The sequence below is a fragment of the Pinus tabuliformis genome, chromosome 4_2 (genome assembly GCF_031772625.1).
Source record: "Pinus tabuliformis cultivar Carrire ecotype Pingquan chromosome 4_2, CPIR1, whole genome shotgun sequence".
NCBI classification, from domain to species: Eukaryota; Viridiplantae; Streptophyta; class Pinopsida; order Pinales; family Pinaceae; genus Pinus; species Pinus tabuliformis.
This window is the reverse complement of record NC_142304.1, coordinates 493,303,243-493,325,103: the sequence shown is the minus strand read 5'-3', so window position 1 is coordinate 493,325,103 and position 21,861 is coordinate 493,303,243. Positions and strand designations below refer to the sequence as shown.

The following is a 21,861-nucleotide window of genomic DNA, read 5'->3' as shown; positions in this document are numbered from 1 at the left end:
ATTTTTCACAATTCACCTTCTTCCCCTTATTCTTATACAGATTTTATCGATCAGTTTGTCCATCCTGTAACTACAATGTTGATAGGAAGTCCCCCTCTTAGAATCAGTGATGATATCAAAAGAATCCTTCAATTATCCAAGCAATACAGGGTTGGTGACTGGTACTTATACCAGAACCATACCGAGATCAGAGTTTATGGGTGTGAATTGCCTCCCTACAAATTGCCCAAATATGTCCCCATGAGATTGTTTGCCCTGGAGTACTACAGGCAAATGATCAAATCTAATGACATCCACTTTATGAAAGCTAAGAAGAAAGCTCAATTGAGGATAAAGGATCACCTAGGACCATTTGTTTGTAACAACAGAAAAGCAGGGAAAGAGGCAGAGGAAATCCTAGAGAGGATGAGATTAAAGAAAAGTTTCATATGGATTTATGATCCTCACAGCTTCATCTGTGACAGAAGACAAAAACATAGACTATCCCCCTACATTCATCATAGAATTCCAGAGATAGAACAATATGCAAATCAGAATGAATGGGTGGAGGGAACACTTATAGATCAGGATAATACTCAGGTTGAAGTAGAAAATGTTATGAAGGATTTAGAAAAAAGACTTGATCTAGATTCCTTTGAACAGGTGCCTGAAGGTTCATGAGAAAGACCAGCATAGGAGCATAGTGCAGAGACTACAGTACAACCAGAGACTTCAAGACAGCAAAAAACATCAGCACAGCAAAAGGATTCAGGGTCACAGAGCATTTCTAAGGAATTGACCCAAACTGAAACAAACATGGGCAATCCTCTAGTGTTGCAAACTCCTCTTAATGAGGAAAGAGTTCAGAAGAGAAACAGGACTGAGGCTAGTCCCTCAATAATGCCATTAGACCAGGTATATGTTAAAAGGACAAGATTGAATCCTCTGTCTGAGCAGGAATTTGAAGAAATAAGGAGTGACATAGTATAGACTACAGTAGCAGGAGAGAAACCATCTGCCTCCCAAACTCAGGCATTAAGTAGGCAGCAAAGTGTAGAAGTGTCACCATTCAGAGTAGTATTAGAGCAAAGCCAGGATTTGAAGGAAAGATACAAAGAGATCAAGACTAGGAATGCGCAGCTCAAAGCTCAAACCTATGCCAAATATATGAAAATGGCTCCCACAAATCAGACAAGGTTGATGTGAGCTTTTGACATCAAAGAAGGAAAAATGCAGATGAGTTTCTTGAAGCCAATAGTACAACAGTCAAAGTCCATGGCTAATTATTTGAAGAAAAAAAATTGAAGTTCTTGCTAAAGATATCCACCCAATTGATCAAATTTAGCGCCACAAGCAAACGAGTGAGATGTTCTATTCCACTCTGACCAGTAAAGCCATCATTGCACATCAATTGCAAAATTATTTGAGCAATACTACAACCCAATTACAGTTGGAAAAAGCCTCTTCTCAGGCTAAGGACACTAGGATAAAGTCATTAGAATACCTAGTGATTGAGTTGGGTCATAATCCCAAAGATGTTAAGGCAGCCGAGACTTTGATAAAAAAGAAAAATGAAGACATTGTTGCACTCAGAAAACAACTCAAGCTCCCTCCCCTCATACATCCACAAACTGCAGAAGTCATTGAGAAACAGAATGAGGAGGAACTTATGGACTTGGTCCTTAAGTTAAATGAACAATTGAAAGAAACAGAACAAGAGTTAGAAAAAGCTTTGCAGTCTAAACAAGGTGAGTCGACCACCATGCCTCAGACTGCAGTACCCATGGTTTCTACAGCAGTGACATCTACCATTGCAACAACTTTGGCACCCAACATTCCCCTAACAACAGCTCTTCCAGTAACAACAACAACATGCACTTCTAAAACAACAACAACTTCAACACAGCAAACAGAGGACTTAATCAAGTCCATGGAAGAAATGAAAATCCAAGTGACTGAGATTCAGAAATTAAAAGAAAAGGTTGCTAACTTAGAATACAATTATGAGATATCACAGATAAACTACACTGAAGAGGAAAGAAAGAACAGAAGGATGACTGATAGAATAAAGACTTTAGAGAAGGACTTAACATTTGAAAAGCCCTTAAGAGATATCAGAGAGATTTTATGGACCAATATCATTAATTCCATTAATGATATTTGGTCTTCTATTCAGATTATCTTTGAACAAATTGATTTAATGAAACTAGCTATAGAGGCTGTACAAAAGACCAGAGAAGAATTGGGGGAGAAACCTGAAGAGGCAATCCAATTAATCAATTTCTTGAATAGCCAAAGCAGGGAAGAACTGGAACAAAAAGATATAGAAGACCAGACTGGTACCATCCTTGAAATCAAGAAAGTTCTGACCAAAAAGAACTTGATGCTTAACCTGGAAAGGAGATGTCAAATTATTCAAGAAGACATTGATGAGTTTATAATAAAATATAATATTCTGAGAGAGAAAGGGCTTCCAAATTTATTGGTCATAAACGACAAATTGATGAAGCATGGAGACTACATTGACAAACTGCACCAACAAGCCAGAAATCAAGCCAGCTCTTCAACAGTGAAAGCACTACCCACAGGAAAAGTGCTATATGATGGCTTAGAAAACCTTTTATATATTGAGCATGAAGTGAAACACTTGTTCACAGCTCAACCCAATTTTTCAAAGCACACTGAGGTTGATGAAATTTATAGAAAATTGATTAGGATGAAGATACCCCAGGAAGAGTGGTGGACTGATATGCTCGAAGTCCTGTAAGTTACTATGGTAACTCTGACGTAAAAGGAAATATTCATTGAGGTAAAGTCTGGTAAATAGGTAAAGAGTATCAGTAAACAGGTAAATAGTATCAGTAGGGAAAAGTAAACAAGGATCCAACACACAATTACCAAAGCAACAGCAAGAGGCAAATTCGAGCTTCAAACTCTAGCTCATGCATGAATAAAGGGACAACAACAATCTGTTTTACATCTGTCTCTATATTTTTGTAAAAGATATTTTGTAGTTCCTAGAATAAATCTCATATAGTTATGAGATATTTTTGATGTAAATTTTGTATAAATACTTCTCCACTCAAAGTATTGGGGGTGGATTCTATTACATTTATGTATATCTATGCTATCAAGCTGATAAGCTCTTGTAATCAAACTTGGATTTTTGCTGGAAAAGGAATGAAAGTTGAGGACATTTCATCATATTCTTGTGTAGTGTGATCACAAACAAGTATTCTATCCTTATGATTTTGTGTTTCCTATATGTTTCAATGTTTCATGCATCTTAAATATAAATGGTAAAATAGTCAAACTGTATCAGAATTAGCTTTATTGCTCTCTGCTATTAACAGTGTACCATTTTTATGTTTTCTTCTAAGCTATTTCGGTAAAGGAATTCTTGATTTCTCCTCTATCCCCGTATCTTCTCTCATAAGTCCCTGGTATAGGATCCTTAAGTGCCCTCTGCCAATTGACCTATCTTCCTTTCTTCTTTCTAATCCTGACTTGGGGATTCTTGATTGCCCTCTTGTTTTGAGTAGAAATATCACCCATTCAAGCCCCAAAGTTTGTTTTTATTCTGTTATCTTTCCTGTTGAACTCTTATCTCAGCAATTTGACTTGATCTAGCGAATTATCCCTGATTGACTCCATAGCCCAATGGCATAAAAGCCTAGTTTACCCATCTATTCCTGAATTCCACCACCAAATCAAAACAAATCCCTCAAGCTTTAATAAGTAGCCTAATATCCTATTAAAACAAAGCTAAATCATAAAGAGAGAGCCCTCTCTGAGTGTAGGTTGGCTAGAATCTATACTTAAAAGATTGATTTGTGGTTACCTCAGATCCTTTCCTTCTTTTAATAACTTCTAGGGAAAATCTGAGTGATAACAGTTATCATCACAAGTTTTCTTCTAAAGTGCTAAATAGTGACCACTCAATAGAGTAGCTTTCCAAAATACCCATGCCTTTCAAACTTTTAAAAATTTAATACAAGAAAGAACAATTGATTGGATAGGATTTGAATCCCACTCGCGAACTTAATCCACAATTTGAGTCTCTATTCATTTTGTATATTTTGCAATAGAAATACCACAGTAGATAGTTTCTAAATCGCAAGTTGAGGACTTTTATCACTCAAAGAGTCTAATAAATTCACACCCACTTCGTTCAATTCAAATGCCCTTTAAAATTTTCGATCTAAATTTCAAAATAGTTGAAGGAAACATGTTCATGTTCTCATATCTCTATTATTATTTAACAATATTCCCTTTGTCTTTTCTCATATATGTAATAATTTTCAATTTTCTTGAATAATTGTTTCACACCAACCCTTGATTTTCTTCGATGAACATTGCATTTTAGGTCCTCCTCATGTCTTAGATCAAGAGTATAACGTACCACAAAAAAAATTCTTAACCCATTTTCCTATGTTATTAACAAGAATAACATTCCAGGTGAGTAGTATGTAGTCTATGTAGCCTTTAACTGGCTCATAAATAAGAGGATTAATAAGATCACATAGGCATAAAAGTTTGAGGGGCATATTAACCATGGATAAATATTAAAATTGATTGATTCTCATCTCTTTTCAGAGTTTGTTTGTTTTTTTCTAAATACCTTTGAGTTTTTTTACTCCACAAAATTGTTCTACAACAAGGGGTACACCAAAGATAACTGCAAATTTTCTAACTATTTTTATTAGGATGTCGGACAAGTCTAGATAGACACATATTGTGACATTTGTAAGTTGCATTGAGTCATAGCACCATAGGTTGTCAATATAACTTAACAAATGCAAAGCCAAACAATGTGCCACTTGCGAGGATAATACACACTTTGCACAAGAATGTCAATTGAATGCTAAGAACAAGCCTAATTACCATGTTGTCTATCATACTCAGGTATCAAAACAATTTAATTACCCAACTATGCAAGAAGGAAGAGGAAATGACCAAGGAGGATATGGTGGATGATGTGGAGGCTACAAAGGGTGAGGTCAAGGCCAAGGTTACGATCGGGCAAGATTATATTGCTTCATGTGTTGGCAAGAAGGCCATTCAATGCATAGTTGTCCTTTAAAGGATAAAATTGATTTAAGATTCTGAAACATGTGTGGATTGGGTGATCACTCTTTTGAATATTTACCCAAAATATTGGAAAAAATATTGAATAAAAGAGTTGTGAATCTTCTTCAAACTATCCCAAAGCAAGAGGTTTTCAACTTGAAAAAATTCCATGGTATTACCTGATTAGGAGGCGATCAATTGAATATTTTAGGAAATCAATAAGTTCTTTCTAAGAACACTTCCGAATACCCAGTTATGAAACAACATAGTGATACAATGGAGAAGGCAATCAAATTCTTTAAAAATGAAATTGGAAAACAAAAATTGATGAAGGACAATATACTTGAAGAACTTATGGAACTATTAAAAGAAGAGCAGTCAGTTGGTCGTTTGATTGAACTTCTCAATATATTAAAAGACTATAATGAGGAGAGGAATCAATATAGAACTTGCACCAACTATCTCAAGGAAAACACTTTGACGATTATGACCCTTAAGTAGGCCTTGAGATAGGTAGATACATGATAAATCAAGTTGTGGTAGACTTCAGATTGCAAGTGAACATCCTTTCGAGAGAAACGTGGATAAAATTAGAAGGGCTAGCTAAAATGAACAACTATATTAAGTTAGTATATTAGAGATTCATCAAGCCTATTGGAATGGTAAAACAAGTAGAAACATCGATTATGGGGATTCTGACCTTGATCAATTTTGAATTAGTCGACCTATTCAATGGAATACTGACATATCTAACTCTAGTTGGAAGACTATGGGGTCAGAGAATGAAGCAAATAATCTCCCTAGAGAAAGATAGAATCAAACTAAAAGGAAAAAGAAAAATCATAATACCACTTGACCCGTGTGAAGGAAAGTCCTGGGTCGAAGGCTGGGAAGATGACATAGAAACAAGGAGGTTATACCAAATACTACATGAGGATAGAGATACTGTGGAGCCCAATTTGTTTGGATAAATTCTATTAGGCTTCCCTCTCTCCATAGGAAAAAATTCAGATAACGAGCTACATTAATGGTAAATTAAAAATTATGAATCCTAGGTGAAGGAATGCTGGTTGATCAAAGCAGTTCCGACCAATAATAACTGATCGTGCTTCACTATAAAAGTAGTGCATATCATTCAAGAAATAAAACTAAAGTAAACTCCTACACTGCTTCCATTTTAATTAAGGAGGGAATTCAATGCTCCACTTAGGCTTAAAGAACATGCTTCCCCTATAAACCCTGTCAAGCAAGTAATTAAAGCAATTGGAGAAGAGGGAAGAATGCAAAGCTTAGTTCAAACCTTTACTAAATGTTGAAGACCAAAATTGTTCCTTTTTGACACCTTCCCTAAACTCCATACACTCCATTCTCTTCCTTTTTTATCATAATAATCCCAATAAGGTGTCAGCTTGCAAGGTTATTGGCAAAAGCAGGTACCTAATCATATTTTATTCATAGTTTCATTGTTTCCTTATTATTTGATTTAATATTTGCATAAGCTACCAGATTGCACCAATTTTGCAGCTAATGATCGATTCTGCAACTTACTTGAAGAATCTGTAGGTTCCAAAACACCAGTTGAGGAGTGAAATATATGGATAGGTAGTTGACAACCAGCATAACAATATCCACCTATCTTCATGATCCAGCAAGATGATAAGGGTGTTGTATGAGCAGGTCAACGTGGAAGTCAACCCAATGGAAAAGGAGCCCAAGATGAATCAGGCGAGCAAGAAGATCAATGATAAGGATGAAGTTGATATTTTGCCTCATGATTTGCTTCTCCGATAGCAAATCATGAAGAATAGCTATTTCGTATTATCTTATGTCATTTTTAGGATTTTTGTCGAGTAGGATAGGTGTAAAAATATTTAAACAATTTATTGAAGGAGGTTATAAAACCTACCTCTCGGCTTGATTAGACAAACCAATTATTATTTTGAAAACACTCTTTGCATTTATAAAAGTGAGTTTGATTACTACTCTATGCATTGCGTTAATCGTGTTTAATCTTTGACTCATTGTTTCTTACCTTCAACTCATGGGAGGCCCCCTTGGGAGCTGTAAGGTCTTATTTCATTTTCAGTTAATATTTCAGTTTTATATCTTAAAGTTCTGTAACATTAGTTTATCTCTACTAATCTTTCAGCTTTGACTTTCAGTGAATGCTTATGACAGTGAGAACAAAGTTTGTGACAGAGTTTTCTGAAGATTTCTTTTATAGATTTAATCATTTCATTATGTGAAGGAAAATGATTCTGCTTTCCCCGGTCGCAAGCATATCGAGTCTCATTATCAAATCATTCTTCTGTCAAAGAATCCATATTAATTCAAATCCATCCAGAGTTTGGTATAGAAGAGAAGAACATGGAAACTTGAGAGGTTGACTTGAAATCAAAATTCTTGGAGTCAACTAAAATTGGATAGGCAAAGGAGAAAATGAAGATATACTTCCCCATATATGAAATCTCATGAATGTACCCTCTTTTCCACAATTTCTATCTATTTATGAAGAAAAAGATAAAAGTTGAGAAGTCGAACCATCACAACCTTGTACGAACTGGTTCGTTGAATATATAGAGAAGAGGTGTCGAACCGATGATAGTTCGATTTTATTTATAGTAGTCGAAGTCGATGAAGAGGAAGGTACACCATGCATAACTCAACCATCAGTGGTCGAGATCAACAAGGATGACCAATTGACCAACCCTAAGAAAACATAAAAAACTCCATCTCCTCAAGTAAAAATATGGTTAAATCATATCTCTCTCTATGAAGGTGATGAGGATCCAAAAAAGCATTGGTTCATCTGTGAAAATTTCTGGACAATCAATGAAATCACAGATGAATATAAACAGAGGGTGCAATTTGCAATAGCTCTCCAAAAGAGAGCTCTCACATGGTTCATGGATTTCATAGAGAACTTACATAGAAATAAAAGCAAATAAAGAATGAATATATATATCGCTCAAGATGTTAAACACATTGCAACCCAAAAATTAAAAGAAATTAAACAAACACTAGATGAATTAATCAGGGAGTATGACAAAAGGATCAAGGATTTTAAGCCAAATCCCTTACCATATTGATGAAGGCTTACCAGTTCAGTTGTACATTGCGAGGTTACTATAAAATATTTGTGGGCCACTAAGAATGCATGAAATATAATCATGTGAAGAAGCCCTGTAATTGGCCTAAAGAATTGAGAGGTTGATAGTCAAATCCATCAATGATTAAAAGGAGATTAGAAGAAAAAATTGAACAAATACAATAGTCATGGCTAACTTTATCTTTGCAGAAAATTAGCTTTTCGTGCACTAGTTGTAGGAATGAGGGGTCTTGTTCCCTAGAGACAACCCCCTCACTGCAATCAGTGCCTAAGAAATCTACAAGAATTGATAAAGATTTTAAAAATGTAGCTTGAAAACAAGACCATGAGAGTTGCAATGAATGATCTAATTTAAAAACCTATCATTCAAAATAAGAATGGAAAATGTTGATAAGGATTGCAGAGTTTTTGAACTAAAGAGATGGCTAGAGAAAGATGGAAAATGACAATGTTTTACAACTCAGACATTTAAGAATTCGAGTTCAAACTCCTAAAAGAATAGTGAAAAGACTAAAAAATTATGTATAAATTCCTGGAATTGGAGCATCCGTTAAGGAATTTAAACTGAAAAATGAGTACCATTTATAAGGCAAATTCATACTCTCAAATTAAAAGCCTTGCTTCTACATATTCTTTTATAGTAGAAGAAAAACATACCAGAAATAGAATAATGCTACAATTTACCCCAAAACTAGAATAAAAAATGACTTTTATTCTCAAGTCTCCCGGAAATTTTTTCATTGCATTACTTTTTAAACTCCACCCTCTGAACCCTTACACTTCTCCTCTATGCTGGTCTTTTATTTCTGTTCTTAACCCAACTATTCTTGATTAGTTTTAAAACTAATTTTAAAATAATTATAAAATTGATTTTAAATCATTATAAAGCTAGTTCACAAAAAATACTACAATATATAAAAAAAATACTACAATATAAAAGCTTATTAGTCCCTGCCATCTGGCAATGGCGAGGGACTATAGTAATCGATTATGCCCATCTTAGCATTAGTTCACCCCACTAATCACGATATAACCAAAGTTCTCGAAAAAGACCGATTCGTCGTCCAAAGTTTTTTGATACAGATTTATTTTCCTTCTTATTTGGCCTCTGCCCGAGGCCGAAGAGCAAAACCATATGTTATAATTAGCAATTCGTTTCGTATTTTCAAGTTAATAAATACTAGATGAATTAATGCTGGCATTAGCTGAGCATATTAAATGCCAGTTCTGTTTCACCGGCATACATGGCAAGTTTATGTTTGCTTTCCTAGCTTTCCCTTTTTGACCCTTTTTGACGTCTAGATCTTTTTGACATTTCCCTTTTTGACCCTTTTTGACGTCTAGATCTTTTTGACATTTGGATCTTTCCGACACTGCCATTTGGGCCTTTGTAACACTTATGTGGCCTTGGAGATCTCCAGAGCTGGGTTTAATACCTTATCGCTGAGGATGTCGGATGCCTGATCTCTGATCTCTGCTGAACTGACGTTGTGGGTGATCTGCTGAAGTTCTAGCCTGAGTTCTGCTGCGCTGTGGGTGATCTGCTGAAGTTCTGGCCTGAGTTCTGCTAAAGTCCTCCCTCTGCCTGAGTTCAAAGCGGATGTCTGTCAGGTATTTTGCATTAGCTCTGCAATTCTCCATAACTCCATAACCAATTTGTATCCCTGTAGCATCCACAATAATTTTAGCTTAATAAAGCCCAGGAATATGATGCTACAACAATTTTAGGTCAATTGAAAAGCCCAGGAATATTGTTACCATTCAGACTTCAAAGCTGGTTTCCGACTCAATTAGTATGAAAATAAATTTTAATAGTGCTACCACACCTAACCATATCATCTACTGAGTTCTATGTTTGGCTAATGGTTATCACGTTGTTTGAATTATATGGGGAAGGAAAGAAAGTGATTCTAACTGTGTTCTAATTCCCTACCCTTGGTTGGAACTTAAGGTGTGGGTCTGCCTGGGTAATTGCCCTCGCCTTTAGTTCGCTTATGGACTAGAATTTAGGCTATAAAAATTGGGCACTAAATCAATTGAAAGGAAGCAGGCAGATTTCCTATTTGTTACTACGGCTACTTCATCAACTGAATAAACAGACTCTATTGAATAAGCTACCAATAGAAACTACTTACAAGTGTGCTTCGAAGTAATCTTCGGAGTTGTCAGAGTTCCAAGAGAAAGGCGCTCGGAGATGGTATCGGGGCATAAATTCATATATAATGTAATGGACGGTCTTGACCTGCCTGAGAGAGGGGGAGAACCACCTTACTGGATTCCTTCTGTCAACACCCCACCGCAAGATCAATTCCCTTCGAATCGAGAGGGTTTCTGCACACAATAAAATAAAATTATTGCTCATTGTTTCCTCAAAGAAGTAACAGAGATACCCTTCAAATTGTCTTCTTTGCTCGCCATATATCACTCATTCCTTAAGAAACGCGCCCGCCTAAAATTATCCAGCCAAGTATGTCGAATTAGTTAGTTGTGGTTCCCGTTGTCTATCCCCCATTATCAGTCGCCCTTCACTCGTTTTAGTAGTGCATTGCTTTGCCCCCTTTCGCTCGATCTAGTAGTGCATTGCTTTGCTTCAGACGAGATTGGGTATTGAACGAGGAAGGGTATTAAAGATTACAGAGAATATTATCACAACATATCAGGTTGGTTCATCTCAGGTTGGTTCGTTAAAGGATAGGTTAATAGGCGGTAAAGAGACATGTGTCATACATGCAGGTGGGTCACACATACAGCAATGTGCATGGTGATCATGGCGACAAGTAAAATGGGGTGTGCATGGTGATCATGGTGATAAGTAAAATGGGGCCCGTGACAAGTGGAATGGTAAACTAAATAAATATCATATATTTAGTAAATTCATGTTTTTCCTTGTTAATCGAATGGTGATAACATCTAGGTAAAATATAATACTAATCCTAATGAATTATTAAGAGACTATCTTACACATGGTGCTCAATGCTGCATGAATAGTGATACCGAGGACTCTGCCTCCTGCCGTTTATCACATCTATTCCAGGTTCAATTTTAAGTGCATTCATGTATGGGTTCCACTCAAAATCCCCCAAAAATAATGTTGCTGTCATGGTTTTGCAATTTTTATTTTAGTGTCTTGGATTGCTTTTGATCCTTTGTCATTTAAGCTTATGTCTTTGTGCAGCAACGCGTGGAAACACAAAAGAAACATCAAGGAGGCGACAGTGCAAAGGCTTTGGTTGTGTCTGAGAAGTGTGGGGATGATGTGTTATCTGGGCAACAACACGCTCTAGAGAGAACTAAGGTTGAGCTTGCAATTCCCGACTTCGATAATGCAAATGAATTAGAACGGGTAAATCTAAATTTTTCTGTAGGCTCCCTTGAGAGCCAAAGAGCTCATTTGGAGGACAAAGTTGTTGCAGGGGATGAAATAAACTCGTTTGTTGTTTTTATTTTCTCATATATTGGGTATTGAGGATGTCTTTATTCATTTATAAGCTCACCTTGTTTTGGTTAGGGTTTTGCAGGAAGTCGGGTCTCCAGTTCTAGACTTGAAAAATGATGAACATGGAGACCTACGGGGAGCTAGACAGTGTAGTGAGGATAGACCTGTTGCATTTTTTTAAAATTGCATTTCACAGCGTTCTCATGTTGATGTCCTACATCATTTCAAAGGTAACAAGAACAGAAATATGAGCATGGACAAGTCCTTTGTGGATGAGCTTGACCATCTGATAGAAAGTAGAAGTGTAAGTCTGGAAGAGTCTAGTTTTCTTCTGAAGGGCGATTTTCTTGAGAAGGAAGGTCAATTATCAAAACTTAGTTCCTTACGAATTACTAATAGCAGTTCCTTACCCAGCAGTAGTTACAATCCCGTGTCCGAAGAACTTGGTATTCTGGTGACTCAGTTCTGTTGAACGGGCCAACCTCTCTATCTCTCTAGGAAAGCCAGTCTCTAGGATTGCTTTTGATCCTTTGTCATCTAATCTTATGTCTTTGCGCAGCAATGCGAGGAAAGGCAGAAGAAACATCAGGGAGCAGACGGTGCAGAGGCTTTGGCTGTGTCTGAGAAGTGTGGGGACGATGTGTTATCTGGGCAAAAACACGCTCTGGAGAGCACTGATGTTGAGCTTGCAATTCCTGACTTTGATAATGCAAATGAATTAGAACAGGTAAATCTAAATTTTTCTTAAGGCTCTCAAGAGAGCCAAAAAGCTCATTTGGAGGACAAAGTTGTTGCATGGGATGAAATAAACTCGTTTTCTGTTTTGATTTTCTTATATATTTGGTATTGAGGATGTCTTTATTCATTTATAAGCTCACCTTGTTTTGGTTAGGGTTTTGCAGGAAGTTGGGTCTCCAGTTCTGGACTTGAAAAATGATGAACATGGAGAGCTACGGGGAGCTGGACAGTGTAGTGAGGATAGACCTGTTGCATTTTTTAAAAATTGCAGTTCACAGCGTTCTCATGTTGATGTCCTACATCATTTCAAAGGTGACAAGAACAGGAATATGAGCATGGACGAGTCCTTTGTGGATGTGCTTGACCATCTAACAGAAAGTAGAAGTGCAAGTCTGGAAGAGTCTAGTTTTCTTCTGAAGGGCGATTTTCTTGAGAAGGAAGGTCAGTTATCAAAACTTAGTTCCTTCCACGAAAAATGATTAATATAATATGTGGTTGTGCATTTATATTTTCCAGGAATACCCATGATTTCTCTGCACTGTGTGACTGCAAAGAGGCTGTCACTAAGAGCTGATCATTTCTGAACAGAGCTTGAAATGTTCCAGGTTGCATTTCTATTGTCTGTGTTATAAATCTATCATTTTATAATTGCAGAAGTTAGAGAGAAATATATATATGTTGGGCATTATTTCTGAGTTGTACACAGTACTGGAATATATCTTAAATGGGTTGCATTAATAAATTTCAGTGGTTTTATGTTATGCATAATAGATAGTGTCATTTCAGCTGCGGGCCAGCCTCTCTATCTCTCTAGGAAAGCCAGTCTCTAGGATTGCTTTTGATCCTTTGTCATCTAATCTTATGTCTTTGCGCAGCAATGCGAGGAAAGGCAGAAGAAACATCAGGGAGGAGACGGTGCAGAGGCTTTGGCCTTGTGACCCTTCAAGCTTCAATCAGGCAAAATCAATCTTTTGCTTCCCGATTACAGGAACTTAAACATTGCTTAGTATTCCTTTGAACATCTGAAAAAAGTTACTATATCTTTCTTTGCATGCATATTTCATTTAATTCTGTGGAGCTGGGACTTGCTCTAATTTGTTAGATCATGCCTCGCCTATGGGCCAAGTAGCATGTCAGCCTGAGAATAGAGTTGCAGTACTCGTTTTTCATTTTTGAGAAGCAGAAAACCAATTATAGAGTTACTTCCCAAAGCAGCATCAATCAAACTCGCTCCCAGCAATTCCGAGAGCATTCCCATTATCAGTCGATCACAGGATTCAAATCATTATTGAACCGGATCATTTCTGAGAGAAATCATTCATCATCATTCATTCTAACTGGATCATTCCTAGCATTTGAAACGATTATTTAGACACAGTCATTTTTCCATCAGTGATCGAACTGACATCATAATTCCTGAGAGCATTTCCCTCTGGTAATTCTGAAATAACACAAGCGATATATTGAATTAAACCAAAAAATGCTAGTTTCCAAATATCTTAACGAAGGTCAAAAATAAAGTTCGCTAAAAATAAATATCGCTACAACTTGCTGTGCCCTTGCTTCAGCAAGGCAACCGCAACAGCCCGGAACAGCCGCTTCACTCCCTAGGAACAGAGAAAAACTAGAGGTTTTTGCGGCAATATCATCACATGCGACGAAGTAATCCAGGATGCAGAAGCGCAAGTGACTGGCCCTTTCTTTCTAAATCAAGCCTTATAGCTACTATTTTAACAGTGTTTTGTTGTTAAAGTTCTGTTTTAACTGCTTGCAGGGACTTGCTGCTTCGCAGCGGATCTTGTTATAATATAAAAACCCCAACCCTTTACAAAATATGTGACGGAACCATTTGGTTTTACATTGTAATCCAATATTTAAATAAATTAAACCCCAGTTCCACTTTTACAAAGTGAAAACTTTATTACAGCATTACAATATATCCTATTTGGGGTTCTGAACCCAAAATTAAACATGTTCACAATTTTACAATAAACATATTAATGTTTAAAATTTGATGAATGATGGTGTGGGCCCCGTGATTGTCGTCATGCGCCTGTCATCAGACCATGAATGGTTTCGAGAAACCACAAACCACTTGCCGACAGTTCCTTTGGCAGTTTCTGGAAATGATGGAGGAACTATTGGAATTAATCCTGGCCGTAGATCTCGAGATGAATGGTTTCGTAATTCAACTTCCCAATGCTTCCTTCTTAATTAAAATTTGATTCAATTAAACCGTCGGAATTTGTTGATCTGTGTTGGGTATTTTTAAATGGGGAAATACCAAAACCAAACATATAAACACAACAGAGGAATGCTCTGTTTCCTTTGTTCCAGGATCTTTGCACAGGGAACCTCTTAAAACAAAATGACTCATAACAGAGTATTACACAGCCATAAAAAACATTTCTATTGATTAAAATATAAAGCCTCAAACAACATTCATCCTCTTTGCTGAGAGGGATTTACCAAAACTTACATTCACCCATCAAAACTCTGTTTTCACCTGAGAAATTACTGTGCTGGGTTTACTGCAGTAAAACCCATTTTTACATTTGCTGGTGTAAAACTATTTTACACATACTGCTGTAAAATATTTTTACATTTACATCTGAGTGAAATCCTTTTTTTTACATTCCTGGATTTTCACATTACATAAAAAACTTATGCGTTCTTTTTCTTTTGCATTTCAATGCAAATCCACTTCATTAAAAAATCTATGCACTGCTGTGCAATATCTTCTGCTGCGAGCTTCACCATTACTCAACAAAAACACACACACCATACTTTTACGCTCCCCTGCTTTTTTTGTTCATTCACTGCTGTGCAAATCTTCTCATTCCTCTTTTGCTGCCCTCCAAGTTCTCTGGTTCCTCTTTTGCTGCCCTCCAAGTTCTCTGGTTCCTCCCATGTGTGATTACTACAACATCGAGCATTTCTTTTACTCGTTCCATGGTTCCTCCAAGTTCTCTGGTTCCTCCCATGTGTGATTACTACAACATCGAGCATTTCTTTTACTCGTTCCATGTGTTAAAAAAATAATACAACCACACACCTATTTCTTGTTTCATTCGATATGTTTTTTTTATAATGGTCAACACTTCTTTAAAAGATATAACACGTATGATGGATGTGCCCATAACCATTTAAAGGGGCCACCAAAAATTACGTGAAGCATTAAAAACATTAACTCCTCCATTCTCGGCGGTCAACCAATAGGACAAACACTCCACGCAATGTGATTAATTTGCTGCAGGCCCGTGCACCTTCAAAGATCGACGACTGAGGACGATGAGGCAGATCGGACGGCTCACAAGAATATCGGAAGACATCATGTGACTGAACAATACCTCCCGAGAAACTTACGTTGCGTTACGTCAGTGGTAAACCACGTGTCAGCTCCCTATTTTCTCGGAGCTCCTTGCCGGATTATTCCTTCATCGGAAAGCTGGTCCGAGAAGTTCCAGGCGTGTATGCTGTACGGATTCTGGCGATGTTGCCGCTGCGTTGAAATTACGATTTCAACAATCTGAACATCAAAGAATGTAGGCCGGCGATTTCTTTGTTGACGGCTGGCCCGTCGATTTCAAATGTTGAATCATTAAAACATTGAAAATCATGCAATTGAGACATGAGTAATGCAAGCTTATGATAGTTTTGCTGGCTCGCCCTGTCGCACTAGTTTTGAAAAACTCTAACTCCAAGTGGTTGTGTTTGCATTCGGAGGTTCAATCAAGTTACCAGTGACCGCTTTCTTGAAGTCAATTTTTTATCCTTTCATCGTTAAAATCATAAAGCTCAACATTGTCATTTGACTGGAAATTGATTGTGAACTTTCTCCATCTTTGCATCAAGCTTTGCTGTAGCCTCCTCGCAACAATTCGGTCAATATCTTCAATGAAGTTAAATACCATTTTGGCACCAAACCTCACCACTACAACAAATTATTCTCGTTTATAGTCGTTTTTTTCTCTTCTAGACGCCATAGACGTCATTGTTGTATGACGAAAGCATAAGTGCGGGCTTTTTCCTGGATGTGTTAACTCTAACATAGATTTATTTTAAATCTCACTCTAACATAGATTCATTTTAAATAGAGATTTAATATGACTCGAAAGAGATTTAATTTTTCATTAGCAAATTTTTTTATGAGTTATTTGTTATTAAATTTTCTGTATAGTTATTTATTTATTTATTTTATTTTAGTTTTTTTTGATTAGCAAAATTTTAAAAAACTAATAAGGTTACACATCACACTAGACTGTAGAATGAACTTGGTAGCTCAATAAAATTAACCACTGAATAATCAGAATAATACAAAATTAACCATGAAATAATCGGAATAATACAAAGTAACCTCTGAGATTGTCTATTAAGTATTTTAATCTGTTTGTTTGTTGTTGATTTTTTTTTTTTCATTTTCAGTATGAAAAAAAAGAAGTTATATTCATATTCCAAAATAGTACATAACATCATACATGATACCAATATATATCAGCAATTCAGTGGTACTCATACGAGTCCATAACGACTGGACAGTAAACATGTAAAGCCATATTTCAGATATCATGCCCATATGCACAGTTCTAAACATATTTACATAATATTCAAATATTAGAAAAGTCTAATAGATCCCCAGTTCAGTGAGCAAGTTCTATAGAATAGAGATATACATGTAAGGACACTATAGTGAAAGAGAGTCATAAATCACCAAAAAAGTCCTGATAATAATCCATTAGCGGTAGCAATATGGATCCAGGGGAAGAGAAATTATTCTGGGAGTGGCAGCATTTCGATATCCCTGCTGTGATCCCCCATCTTGATCTTGATGTGCATCTCATCCAGCTTGTCCAGTAGCTTTCTCTTCGAAAGTCCATGATTTGGTTAAAATTTCTTCCAATGTGCTCAATCATAGAGTCCTTTAGATTGGCAGTAGCTTTCTCTTCGAAAGTCCATGATTTGGTTAAAATTTCTTCCAATGTGCTCAATCATAGAGTCCTTTAGATTGGCCCAAAGGTATGTGATTTGTTGTAGCCAACCTTGAGTGTGGGTTGGTATATTTTTGCATATCCCATGACATAGTCTATGATAATTTTAGAGTCCCTGAAAATGTGGATTTTGGGGATGTTCAGATATTTAGTAAATCAAAGTAATCCCCATAATGCCATGGCTTCTGTTTGCATATCCCATGACATGGTCTATGATAATCTTAGAGTCCCTGAAAATATGGATTTTGGAGATGTTCAGACATTTAGTAAATCACAGTAATCCCCATAATGCCATGGCTTCTGTTTGCATATCTCATGACATAGTCTATGATAATCTTAGAGTCCTCGAAAATGTGGATTTTGGGGATGTTCAGATATTTAGTAAACCAGAGTAATCCCCATAATGCCATGGCTTCTGCCCTAGTGTTCGTGCTGCTACCAGCGCCCAGCATACCCAAAAAGTCTGATCCGGTGAATAAAGAATCAAGAAACCACATCCGCCACTGCTTCTTTGAGATGCTCCGTCAAAGTATCTAGCCGGATAGACTATCCTTGGGCCACGTGGATTTTGTTTAATTTTCTTTGGTCCCATGCCTGATTGTTGTCCAATAGTGTATAATTCTTTAATGCACTCGAGCACCTGCAATGCATTTTCTCTGAAATTTTTAAAAATGATATTGTTCCTCATCTCCAGATCTCCCAAAAGAGTATAGAAGGGATATTGCGCTAAGAGGAATTTTGTTGGCTCCGCCATTGCAAGCAGTCAGAAACACAGTTGAATTGAATGTATTGGAAGTCAATAGAAACACAGTTGAACTGAATGTATTGGAAGTCAATATATGCAGCAAGGTTTTGCCAAAATTAAGCAGCCACAGAAAATGTTTAGAATAAGTGGAGATTATTCTCCTCCCCATCCCTACAAAGTACACATATCCCCGGTCCATACCAATTCCGCTGGTTCTAGTTCTCAACCACATATGAAATTGAGCAATGGAGGTATGTAGTCAACCTCCTGTTCTCCATTTTTCATAACGCTAATTCTACTCATCTTGGTTGGAATGCCATTGGTTACAATAGTATTAGTTTCTTCTGTAGACATGTGCATTGTGCATTGTGTCCATTGCTCGCTTCAAATAGAGGAAGAACATCGTTCTCTCTCCGTGACAATAATCGACTAAGCCATCTCATCATCACAAGTTTTATTATAAATCAATCCAAGAGATATAACAGCGATAGCAACTACATCTATTGGAATCTGCAAATTTATAAAAATAGGAGAAACCCACAACCCAATACTTACAAATACGTTCAGGAATATGGAATCGTTTGCAAATACCGAGTGTATACCCTTAAAAAAACTTACGAAATCTCCCAAACTGCTCTTAATTTCTTGAATTTGCTCTCACATCAGTTAATTGGGATCGCTCTGCCAAAAACTCAGGTCGTGGTTTTTTTAATTTCGTTTCCATTCGTTCAAAAAGTGCGTTTGAAGTTTTTTTCCAGTATGAAGTATTTTTTTACATGTATCATCTTTCCAGGTGCCAGTATTTTCGAGAAAAGATAACTATGAACAGCTCACAAGATATCAGATGTTAAATGTGACTCTGGAGAAACCGAGAGCCAGAAACACATTTGAGCAGCATAAATTACATATAAGCATGATACTGTTCTGAATTGATGTGACAGAGAGAAACATATACAGTGGCAGATACTGTAAGGAATATACAACAGACATCATATAAATTAGTATTAGTCCCCTCCCTGGAGAAAATCTGTAGGCACTTGTATGACCTGTAGCATTTAAAAAGCCAGTGCAGAGAATAAAAAGTTCATATACAAAAAATACATTTGGTCAGCATAGTTATGAAGCATGATTTTTGGCCTGTAATGACACCATCTAGCGAGGAGTTGTATAAAGTTCCTCGTAGAGGACACTGTTTTTGCCCAGTGGCCAGGCATATATCTTCAAAAAAACAAAAAAAACATTTCTGTTATCCAAAAAAACTTTGAGTCTTGCATAGAAAAGGTTAAGACGGATTGGGGAAGCTCTCCATGTTGAATATGGTTTGCTCCCATGTAATCTCTAAGTGCCAGTCATCATTGTTTCCTTGTAATCCTTTTTTTGACAATCTGTCTGCATCTTTGTTATAACATCTTTCAATGTGTTGTATTGTGAGTCTATCCTGAGATTTCCATAAAAAATCAATTCTTTCCATCCATCCTTGTAGTCTGGGATTGTTGATTGTTGCTCTCCCCATGACTTGGTCGATCATGATTTTTGAGTCACCGTATATGTGTAGCTCGGGGTTTCCAAGGAAGCTGTTGAACCATAGGAGACCCCAGAGAGCTACAGCTTCAGCTTTTGTATTGGTACCATCACCACATTTCCAATGCATCCTGTATATCAAGTCAGCATTTATTGCAATCCAAAATCCACATGCACATTTGTTTCCTTGTGCTGCCCCATCAAAAAAACCCATAGGATAAGAGAAATGTAAGTCATTTTTCATTTTGGATTTCTCTTTAGAGCATAATGACTGTGCAGAATAAAAAGAAAGATTTGTTATTATTTTTTCAGTGATTATAAAGAAACCATCCCTATTGTTTTGAAATATGTTTCTGTTCCTCCATTTCCAGATTTCCCAGAAAAGAAAGAGAGGTATAATTCGCCATGCAGGTTTCTGGGAACTCCACCATTCCAAGGACTCTCTAATGCAAGGATGCTGAATATAGGGGAAACCTATAAGGGAAGAAATTTTTTCCAAACCCAAGTAGTGGGAGGGCAATGTAGAAAAATGTGATCATTTTCTTCTGAGTGGTTTTTGCATATGCGGCAAATGCCCGGCCCATGCCAATTTCTTTTTTGCAAGTTTTCCCAAACAAGATTCTTGTTATGGTAGACTAGCCAACTAAAGATAATAACTTTGATTGGAGCTTTTGTTTTCCAGAAGGCATAAAGGGTGTGATTCTCCTCTCTCCTCACAATTCTTCTTGTTAAAGTTTGGTAGGTGTCTTTCACCACTATGTTGTCAGATTGCATTTTCCCCAACCATATTATTTTGTCCTGGGCCCCTGATCTACAAATGCCTAGATGTTTCATAGATGTTGTGAGTTGCTTCCATTCTTCTTTCCAGAAATCGGTTAAACCCAGTTCTTCTGCGTTTTTCCAGACAGGTAAATTTCCTTGCCATTCTTTTATGGCTTGGCCCCAGAAGAAGATACCACGGACATTTAGGAACTGTATGAAATAGTTTGATATGGATAGATTCGGATCAGTGCCCAGAATTGGGTCAAAACCAATCAAGATATTATTACCCGACTGGAATTTCCATGTCAGTAGTTGGATGAAACATGACTCAATTTTCAGAAAGCTTGACCATATTGCTGAACCTTGTTTTTTCCCAATAGTACCCAGACGGTACCAATATATGAACTCTTTGTTTTTTTTATATTTATGTTGGATAACTTTACTCCAATTGCTTGCTCCAAATAATCCCCTCCAAAGTGATTTTATGAGTAAAGCCTCGCCAAAGCAACGAAGGTCCAATATTCCCCATCCACCTATTTTTTTGGGAGAGTTATATTTGACAGTTTTGTAAGATGGAATTTTTTTCTATTATTTTCCCCCGCCCAGATGAAGTTGGCCATTAGACGGTTTATGTCATTTAGGATGGAAGGTGAAAGAGATGTGCCCAATATACCCCTAGTTGAGCTAGGACAGTTTGTGTCAGAATAGCCCTTCCCCCTAAGGATAGACATCTGTATTCCCATCCAGCAATTCTTTTGTAGAATTTTTCTATGAGCCATTTCCAATCAGATGTTCTATAACATGATGGTTTAAGCCTATACCCTAGATATTTCAGACCATTTTGCATAGGATTAGTTGTTATTCCAAATAAATCTTTTATATATGTTATAGTTCTCATATCAGATTGGCTATAGTAGAGAACATATTTTTTTGTATTCATGCACATACCCGAAGCATTTGCAAATCTGCTGAAAATGTTAAAAAGATAAAACCAAGATAAGCGGCATAACATACCCATTATGAGGATATCATCGACAAAGAGGTTGTGCGTGATGTCTATATTGTTGCCCAGCTTCAGTGGTTTGAAATGCCCCTCTGTCATCGCTCTTTTGATATGCAGGCTCAGGAAATCCATTACCAGTATAAATAACAATGGAGATAATGCTGCTCCATCAAGCTTGATTTTACTACTGCTATCATTATTCTTTCCATTTCTTAATTTGATGCCTATTCAATAGTTTTATTCTAACATGGAACTCTTTTGACTATACATTGTGCAATATAGCTTTATAAATTTCTTCATGACATAAAAGAATAGGCAGAGCCATATTGGATTGCAGTGTACTCAGTGAATTTCTAAATTTGCAAAAATTTCTTCATTTGGAAGCATTATCAGAAATATGAATGAATTCATCAACCACAATAGTGAATACCTTCTCATACTTTTATGCGAAAAGCATGGTTGTGATCTCTACGAGTTGCAAAAGGATTCCAAATAAACAATTTCAACTTA

The 21,861-nt window shown here is 36.7% G+C and overlaps 1 protein-coding gene across 1 annotated transcript; it reads right to left on the bottom strand.

Annotated features, from left to right (window-relative positions):
- Positions 1 to 9,595: 9,595 nt before the first annotated feature.
- LOC149170135 (uncharacterized) lies at positions 9,596 to 10,798 on the bottom strand. Its single transcript, XM_089425458.1, has 2 exons — positions 10,294 to 10,798; positions 9,596 to 9,822 (listed from the first exon to the last, which is right to left on the bottom strand). The coding sequence occupies exons 1-2, from the start codon at positions 10,373 to 10,375 to the stop codon at positions 9,596 to 9,598; spliced, it is 309 nt and encodes a 102-aa protein (XP_089281584.1). The 5' UTR covers positions 10,376 to 10,798.
- Positions 10,799 to 21,861: the final 11,063 nt, after the last annotated feature.